The sequence below is a fragment of the Uranotaenia lowii genome, chromosome 1 (assembly GCF_029784155.1).
Source record: "Uranotaenia lowii strain MFRU-FL chromosome 1, ASM2978415v1, whole genome shotgun sequence".
Classification (NCBI taxonomy): domain Eukaryota; kingdom Metazoa; phylum Arthropoda; class Insecta; order Diptera; family Culicidae; genus Uranotaenia; species Uranotaenia lowii.
In genome coordinates, this window is record NC_073691.1 from 35,471,575 (window position 1) to 35,480,852 (window position 9,278).

Here is a 9,278-nt window from a genome sequence, read left to right on the forward strand (position 1 = left end):
AGCTAGGCAGTTCATGCAACACAAATCGCTGAATTTGTTGATGTAACGTTGGAAGTCCTGACAGACGGTACTCGTTTTTATCTTGCAATTGATTTTAAGGTCATCAGCATATACCAGCCGGCACTCTTCAGGAGTGCTAACAGGATATCGTTGAAGAAAATGGAGAAAAGAAGCGGACCAAGGTTGCTCCCCTGTGGGACGTCTGAGTTGTTCTGGAATTCCTTTGATTCGTGAGACCCAATTTTCCCTAATACTCTTCTGTCGGTTAGGTATGAGTCCATCCACTTTATTATAACGTCTGCTACATCCAATTGGTCTTGCTTTGCTAGCAAAATCTTGTGTTTGACGCGATCGAAGACTGCTTTCAAATCGGTGTATAAAGGGTCTGTCACATCAAATTGCATCACGGAAAAAACGCTGAAGAAATTCGCCCAGTAGACCGATTCTTTTGAAAATTTTAAACAGTAAAATAAAAACGATTAAACAACTTTTGGCATTTTCTTTTTATAGATACTTCGAGCCCAAGCCCGTATGCTCGCACCTTCCTCTTTACCCCGTCCATAAGGTTCTGTACAACGTCAGGTTGAAGTTTATTCAAAATAGAAATCCATTTTCTCTTCTCTTTTTCCGCCTCCGATTTGACAACTTTTGGGTTCTTCCGGAGGGCCTTCATAATCGCCCAATATTTCTTTTTTTTTTAAGTTGGTAACCACAGGTGGTAAATCCCGGTTTACGGATTGTATTCCAAGGCACGGCGAGCCACCGCGTCCCCCCAGTTTGCTACTCTGGGTCCATGGGTACAATGGGAAGACTCATGATATACTCCGTGTATACCCCCTACTCCCTAAATTCCACCTGGGGCCGCAGACCTGGTTCCCACCTCGAACTGTTTAGTACACTATACTTCAATAGTGGGAGGTCTATTCGCGCTAATGCGCTCCAAGGCAATACTCATTAACGAGACCACTTCCAGCAAAACCTCTCATCATTACGACTCGACGCCTGAACTCTCCTCTAACGACTTGAGAACCGACATCTCCTCGCAATGACTCGAGATTCCCACACAAACCTCTCCTCTTCGCGACTTGAGGCCTGAACTCTCCTCTAACGACTTGAGATCCGACCCCTCCTCGCATCGACTCGAGGTTTACCTCTCCTCTGCACGATTCAAGGCCCGATCTCTCCTTTAACGACTTGAAATCTAACCTCTCCTCGTAATGACTCGAGGTGCCCACTTGCACCCCTCCTCTTGTTGATAAGGGGCCTGATCCCTCCTCTTACGACCCGAGACCCGACCCCTGATCATAAAGACTCGAGGTTGACCACACAAACCTCTCCGCCTGAAGGTTTGAGGCCTGACCTCTCCTCTTACGACTCGAGGCCCGATCTCTTATCTTCAGGGTTCGCGGTTTGCCACCTTGCCGTCGTGTGGTTGATCGAGAGCAGCTTCTCCTAGACTCACGCCTGTCACGCAACACGCGCGTGACTTAACGCAACGACTCGGATGATTCCCGACGAAGACGTTACCTTACACCGACTTCAATGGCTCACCCGGCGTCGAGAGCCACACTACCCGTGGGTATTCCCCGAACGTGGAATAACCCTTACCCAACGATTTCCACTGCGAAGAAGGTCGAGCCTTATCCCCGCAGCTTCTGTCGTTGAGAACCGCCCTACTTGGACACTCCCCGAAGGTGTAGCATCCTATGCACGAACGCGACGCACCCACGGCATCCGCTACGCAGAAGGTATTGTCTTATCTTTGTAGCTTCAAACCGTGGGGTCAGACGCACTCTTTTCGACAGCCCCCTGTCGATGGGGTCAGTCTTCTCCGACCGTTGTCCGGTCTTCTTTATCACTCTTGGCTGGCAACCCTTGGATTTTTGGCCCGCGGATTTTCCTGCCTGTTGTGTGTCAGATCGAGAGCAGCTTGTCCTGGACTCGCGCCTGTCACGGCACAAATTCGGGACTTGGAACGCTACGACTCGGATGTTTTCCGACGGTGATGACATCTTACACCGACTCGAGAGGCTCGCCCGGCATCGAGAGCCTCTCTACCCGTGGGTATCCACCGACAGTGGTTAACCCTCTTCCCTCGAGATCCGCTACGAGGAAGGTAAAGTCTTGTTCCCTCAGTTTCCCCGCGGCACTACTCAGATACATTGGGGTATCCTACACACGTTCGCGGCTCACCCCTGACCTCCGCTACGCAGAAGATGATGCCTTATCTTTGCAGCTTCGATCAAGAGATCGGAGGCACACTACTCAGATGCTTCCCGTCGATGGAGTCATCCTACACCGTTCACGGACTCCCGTTGGTTCCAGCTCCTCTGCAGGGCAGCCGTGATCCGAGTGAACCCATCGCTGACCGCATGCCAAGTGTTGGAATCCGCACACATCCTCCGTACAACGTTATCTGCTGTCGTGTCAGGCCCACAGGCGGCAAATATGGAAGTTGGTACTGCCGCAAACCTCGAACAGATAAACACCACATGTTCGGGTGTTTCCTCTTCGTCACCACAATCTGGGCAATATGGCGAAGCCACATGTCCAAACCGGTAGTGGTACTTCATGAAGCATTCATGACCAGTCAGAAATTGCGTCATATAGAAGTCCACTTCACCGTGCGTTCTTCCGATCCAGCTCCCGATGTGCGGGATCAGACGATGGGTCCACCTTCCTCCCGTTGAGCTGTCCCACAGCTGCTGCCAGTTGGACATCGAGCCCTCATTGGCGAGATCGTGGCGTGTCTTTGTTGTCGTAGCAATAGACATTCTCTTCAAGCAAAACCGAGATGGGCATAACACCCGCTACTACACAGGCGGCTTCGAACGACATGGTCCGGTATCCGCTGATAACCCGCACGTTCATCAGCCGCTGAACGCTGCTAAGTCGCTGCAGGTTACAGTTTCTTCCCAGGGCCTGCCTCCAGGCCGCTGCTCCGTACCGCAAGATCGATGTGGTCACACTTGCCAGGATCCTCCTTTTGCTACTTTGGATGGCCGAGGAGTTCGGCATCATCCGTGTGAGTGCGGCCGTGGCTATTGCCGCTCTCTTGCACACGTAATCGACATGAATCGTAAAGCTGAGCCTGTCGTCTATCATCACCCCTAGGTACTTGATTACGCGTTTGGGCTCGATGTTGCACGGTCCAACGGCAGTGGTACCTGTTTGGGGTGAGATAAGGTTGGTGATAAGCACCATCTCGGTTTTGTGGTGGGCTAGACGCAGGCACTTGGTGTACATCCAGCTTTCCACTGCCTGGATATCTACCGCGGCCAGTAGCTCAACCTCCGTTGTTGAGGAGCCTCTCGCCAAGAGGACTACATCATCCGCAAATCGTACGAATTCAGCTCCCGATGGGAGGCTCGTTCGTAGGAGTTCGTCGTAAGTGATGTTCAACAGAACCGGGCCGAAAATTGATCCCTGTGGAACACCCGCCGAAACCTCTTGTGTTCGCAAACCCTCGCCGGTCATATTGGAAGTCTGTCACTAGTTGTAAATGTAAAATCAGGTGTTCCTCAAGGTACTCATCTTGGCCCGTTACTGTTTATTTTATTTGTTAACGATGTTGACTACATTCTAAAGGATTTAAATGTTTCAATTTAAGCAGGCGATATGAACATTTTTCTGGAAATACGTAAACCATCGAATATTGAAGTGTTTCAACGAGGACTAAATTGTTTTTATACCTGGTGCTCTAAAAGTTTACTAGAGTTTAATGTAAAAATATGTAACACAATTTCATTTTTGAGAAAACAACTTATGAGATATGATTCAAAAGAATTAGTTCAAAATAAAGTTGAAAGGTGTAGTTAAGTGAGTGACTTAGGAATCTTATTGGACTCTAAACTAACCTTTGTTGTCCATGTTAATACTATTATCTACAAGGCAAGTAATATGCTTGGTTTTATCAAAAGATTTAGTCTGCAATTTAATGATCCTTACACAATAAAAACTTTGTATGTAGCTAATGTTAGGCTCCTCCTTGAATACTGCAGTGTAGTGTGGTTTCCATACCAAGAAGTTCACATAAATCGTATTGGGTCAGTACAAAAGCAATTCTTGTTGTTTGCCTTACGTAAATAAGGCTGGACGATTTTACCCCTTATTATGCGGCATTGCCGTGGTCAAAGCCACAAAATAAAGAGATCAAATTTGATATAATTTTGTTTATATTGGTAACATTTCTAAGTGGCAAAACACTCTCACATTTCCCCGAATCAGCGTGTACTCACCGCATTCTTGTTGAATGGACCCCTTTTGTGCGGCACCTCGCCTGCCCTGCATACGTCCGCCGCCTTTCGACAGAGCGCCGATCGGATGGCATCTCGTGCCTCTTGTGCTATTTGGCCGCCTTACGACCGGGGCCGATTGGTGGCACCTGGGTACCGCTGCTGCTGTTGAGACTCTATGCCGGAAGACCTCCACTTTTCTTCACGGCAGAGTCCCGGTGCCTCCTCCGGGGACTACCAGGGGGCTGCTCCCCCTCCGAAAAGGGGTCCTGAGGAACGGAATCTACTTAATATTTTTGCCCAAGCGTGGTCTGAGGTGGTTCTTACGCCCTTGAGTGGCCTTCTCGGTAGTTCGGTTAGGAGTTGGGAGTGAAGTTAGGAGTTGGGTCGACGACGGTGATGGACGGCTTGCCTGAACCAAGGTTGTCGGATTTCTATTCGGTTCGGAAATGCCGTTAGTTAAGTCGGTTTTTTTTATTTTCCTATGGGATAATCGTACCTGCTTTTTTTTCCTATGGGCACTCTTGGTGGAACTCGCACCTGTGTTCGCCGACACCACTCAACCGGTCGAAACCGCTTTGGCACTTTGGCCAGTTTCCGCGCACCACACTTTTCTTTTTTCCGCGACTACCGACCGTACACGCCAACGCTTGTTGGAAAAAGGCGTTATCTTTTCCTCGTGGTAGGTTTTGACAGCTTCCTCTACGCTCCGTTCGGTTTCCTCCGGATCGGGTGCCTTTAACCAGAACCTGCACGCTTGGCGCATTTTAACCTATCTTGGTTTGATATTTATTACACGCTGTTTTTACTCAGCATGGGGATGGGTTTTATGTTATGTTAACAGTTTATCACCGCTGGTTTATGATTTTAATTGAATGATTAATGGCATTTCGGTGAACTATACATTCTAATAGGAAGAATTTCAAATGAAAGTAATGAAAATTATAGACGGATAGATTAGATTAGGAAGCATGAAAGGGGATGGGTTTTATGTGTTTTTATTTCCATTCACTCGTATCGTATTAACTTTTTTAAGACTACTAAAGTAACTATAAACTTAAGTGCAACACCCTTCCATCATATGATTCTCGATGCATGCTTATTAATTTAAATACACTGGAAAAACGAAGAGAGTTTGCAATGATAGCCTTCATAAATGATACTGTGACTCAAAAAATGAATGCTCCTGAAATTTTAGAAAATCTTAACTTTTATGCTCCTACTAGATCTTTAAGAAACCGGAATTTATTTTAAATCAATAGTCACAGAACAAACTATGCCAAAATTGTACCAATTAACAGAATGATGTCATGCTATAATATGTATTCTGAAAATCTAGATGCGACAATGAACAGACGTAAACTTAAAAAACAATTCTACCAGATTAATTAGACATAAATAGCTTGTGGGGAATCGTAGGCCACATTTTGTTGGGTATCTTGGGCCACCTATATTTTTAGGTTTTTTTTACCCATTCAGAACTTAAAATACATTTTTCCTATCTGAAAGTTTTCTCATGCCAAGTGAAGAGTTATAAAAAATATTTTGTCCATCCTATATAAGAAATTTTGCCGAAACGTTCGCAAACCAATATTTATGATTTATTCGATCATACACAACTCTCTTTTTTATTTCCTTATCTGAAACTGCTTAAATATAACGAAATTAATTTAAAATTACAGTTTTGAGTCAACTCATAAATTTTGCATGATTGTGCCCCGCGATGTATTGCATGAAAAATGGTCATGCAATACCTCGCTAGGCACTCAGCAGTGGTGTCAATTGAATTTATTGTTTTTGAACACCAAAAGACATACACTTGTATAACAGCTAATAACTTTTTTGTCTGAAAAGATACAAAGTTATGACATTCGACAAAGTTGATTAGCGGAAAATTTCCTTTGAAGATTTTATAAATTGGCACAAAAACCATTAGCAGACTCGGTTTCACAGATAAAACAAAATTGATGTTGATTTTTCAGTACAAAACATTCAATTTTCCCATACAAACATAAAAGTTCAAATTTACTCATGTAAACGTTACTTAAAAATTCTGCGAAAAATCATGAATGAGCTTTGGACCAAAACGAAGCTTTTAAGACCCCAGGGTTTGAGAAATTCAAAAATGACCCCAAATCGACTCAGTCTAGTGTAGCAAGGCATTAGTGAGAACTAAAATTCAAATGATGTTGAAACTGAACCTTAACGCAAAATCCGAATAGTACGCTTTTCACACAAAGCACAGACACAATTCCCATTTTAATCCTTGAGGATGATATTAAACAACACCGAAACGTCGGAGTTCAAATAAATATCGTTCGTTTTAAAAAAAAGTGACTGATTTGCCGGAAAAGATAGCATTAAAATATACAGTCGACGTCTCGAAAATAAGATAAAATTAGTTTTAACAACTTTATGTTAATCATATTCATTCAAATACATGCTATAATTTCGATGTAGTTAAAGTATTCCAGACCATTAGGACATTCGGAACACAACGAAAAAAGTGTTCCTTATTAAGGAAAAAGCCTTTTTACCTTTTACTTAAAAAACACGGTTTTATATTATGATTACAAAAATCATGGTTACAATCCCACAAAAATTATCAAAAAAATCTTGGAAGTTGGACAACTAAATTGTTTTTATGATCAAAGTTCAGATGATTCGTTACATAATCAGTTGTTTTGTAGTTGAGATAATTCCAAAATAAAGTCACAAACAGTCAAAATCAAACGGTGTGTTAAAAATGCCAAATGCCAAATTAGGGACACCAACCTCACCATATTTTCACTTTATTACTATAAATTTAAGCACATATGTAAGTGTAGTTCTTCTATAGATCGATTCCTGAAATCTCTCCTAAAACTAACTTCCTAATTTCATTATAATAAATTGATTCATCCGGTCGTTGGGCAAAAGCTTCCGATAACAAACAACCTGTTCCGGAGGAATCCTTATCGCCTTTATCGACTGTTAGGCATCGAAAACATATCTACTCAATTTCCAGTTAATAGGCTCTTAATGAATGCCATTTCTCAGTCAAGTTTCCCCTTTTCCCTTCCTCAATTCGATCCCACGATGTCTCACACGCCTCAAACGCAGACACTTTTGCCAACTTTGGCAAAAGGCTTCCCCAATTTAGGCTCATGATTTGTTAAATGGTGGAATCACCCCCGTAGGGGGTGATGCCTAGCTAGGGAGAAACTCAGCATATAGATCAACATTAAGCCAGTCAATTTATCAGCTCATTTTCTTAATTATTCTCACCCTTACCCTAACGCCCCTAACCATCTTTTCCTTCTCGTTATCGTTTTCATTTCCAGTCGCAAACGACGGAGACGTCCCTGTTGCGGTGATACGCGCCCCCGAACTACGACTGAAAGCTGGGGTCCATCGAGAGAGGAGGAACTGGAACTGGAGCTGGAGCAGGAGCAGGAGGATTGCAGCGTCCGGGTGCTTCCGGACGGCCTCTGGTCGATCTGGAGGAAACCGTGCTTCTGGAAGTTCCACCGCTGCTGATGGGAACCGGTGTCGGTGGCTCAACGACGATGACGCCGATGATGTCGGTGGCTGGAGGGCAGGGTGCTGTTGCTGCTTCTGGTCATTTGGCTGGTGACCAGCAGCGGCAAAGATCGCCAGTTGCGGTTGCCGCCTCCAATGGAAGTGTGGTTAGGGCTGCTGAGGGAAGAAACTCGCCACCACCCCCGACAAATGGGAAGCAAAACGGAAGGATACGCTAGATTTGAGGATGGGAAACTCGAGCGAGAAGCGATTTAGGGTAGGTCAGTTTGTAGGATTCATGGAGCGATTTGCTTGATTGGGAAAGCTATAAACAAACGATATATTGGGTAATCAATGGCATTTAGGAGTGGTAAGTTGATGTGGTGAGCATTCAGCTTTGTGAATAATTTGTGCAAATGCTGCTCAAGAAAAGTACTTGAAACTTTAAGAACAATTTCTTTGTATTGAATTTGATTTTGAGAATTTAAAATTTCGTTTTGACAAATTTTGTTCTGAGTTTTGAATTTCATTCATTTATAAGGTGTACAAAACGAAGCTTTGTAACAAAATCTTTGAAATATTACCCCACAAGAAAAAAGACTCCACCAAATGCACTAAGCAGTGAAGAAAGTTTAATATTTATTTATATTTTCAAATTTAATGATTTTGTTCAATATTGGGTTTAAAACAGCTCATGATTTATAAAAACATTCATAAATTCCTAAGTTACTTCTTGCAACTTGACCCAAAAAATATTGTCCTGAATTATAATGTTTTGGAGTGTAATCAGCACAGGAGAACGTAAGATTGGATCAAATTAGTGCGGGAAAAACAAAACTTGGATTATACGTAGGTACTGCTGCAAATTCACACGGACAGTTTTAGATAGTTTGAACAACGGAAAAAAGTTGCGTTATGAGTTCAAACTATACATAAAATTTTTAATGGAAGTGCTTAAAAAGCTAACTCTTATCAAAATAGAGTGTTCTGTTTAATTGTTTATTTTTGTCTTGAGTTCCGGAAAAAAAATTTAATAGGAATCAGTCAGTATTGTGAAGAATGATAGAAAAAAAAACTGGTGTTTTATGCTGCCCTCCATAAACATGTATATGATTTCCATATTTACGTCACATTTGAACCTACGTCAAGCCCGGTATTGCAAAGTTGAATCTTGAAAAGTTACTGCGTTTTATGATAAAATATATTCACAGAAGCATTAATTAAACAATAACGCCAATATTCTGAAAAACAATTTTTAACCGTTTCATGTTCAAAAGCTGACGAGAAAAGTTTATTGAATGAACACAAATACTGAAAGTTTTGAAAATTTTTGTTGATTATTAAAAACTGTGCTCTGAAAGGTGAAAACCAATAGCTCAATCTACATCCATACTCAGGTGGGTGGAATAGCATCTTTTTTCGAATTTCAAAACGCTTATAATCTGAAAAGTTTTCAAAGTCAAAACGAACGACAGAATCAGATACCCATGAGAGTGGCATTTTCCGGGATTTCTCGACCGGGAATTAGAAAAATTAAAGAAT

General features: G+C 42.8%; 1 protein-coding gene across 1 annotated transcript in view; it reads left to right on the forward strand.

Annotated features, from left to right (window-relative positions):
• LOC129739417 (RYamide receptor-like) overlaps positions 1-8,101 on the forward strand; it is a 588,515-nt gene extending 580,414 nt beyond the window's left edge. The window contains exon 8 of the mRNA XM_055730867.1: positions 7,559-8,101. Coding sequence (XP_055586842.1) covers positions 7,559-7,591 — 33 coding nt within the window. The 3' untranslated portion in view covers positions 7,592-8,101. The remainder of the gene's footprint in view (positions 1-7,558) is intronic.
• Positions 8,102-9,278: the final 1,177 nt, after the last annotated feature.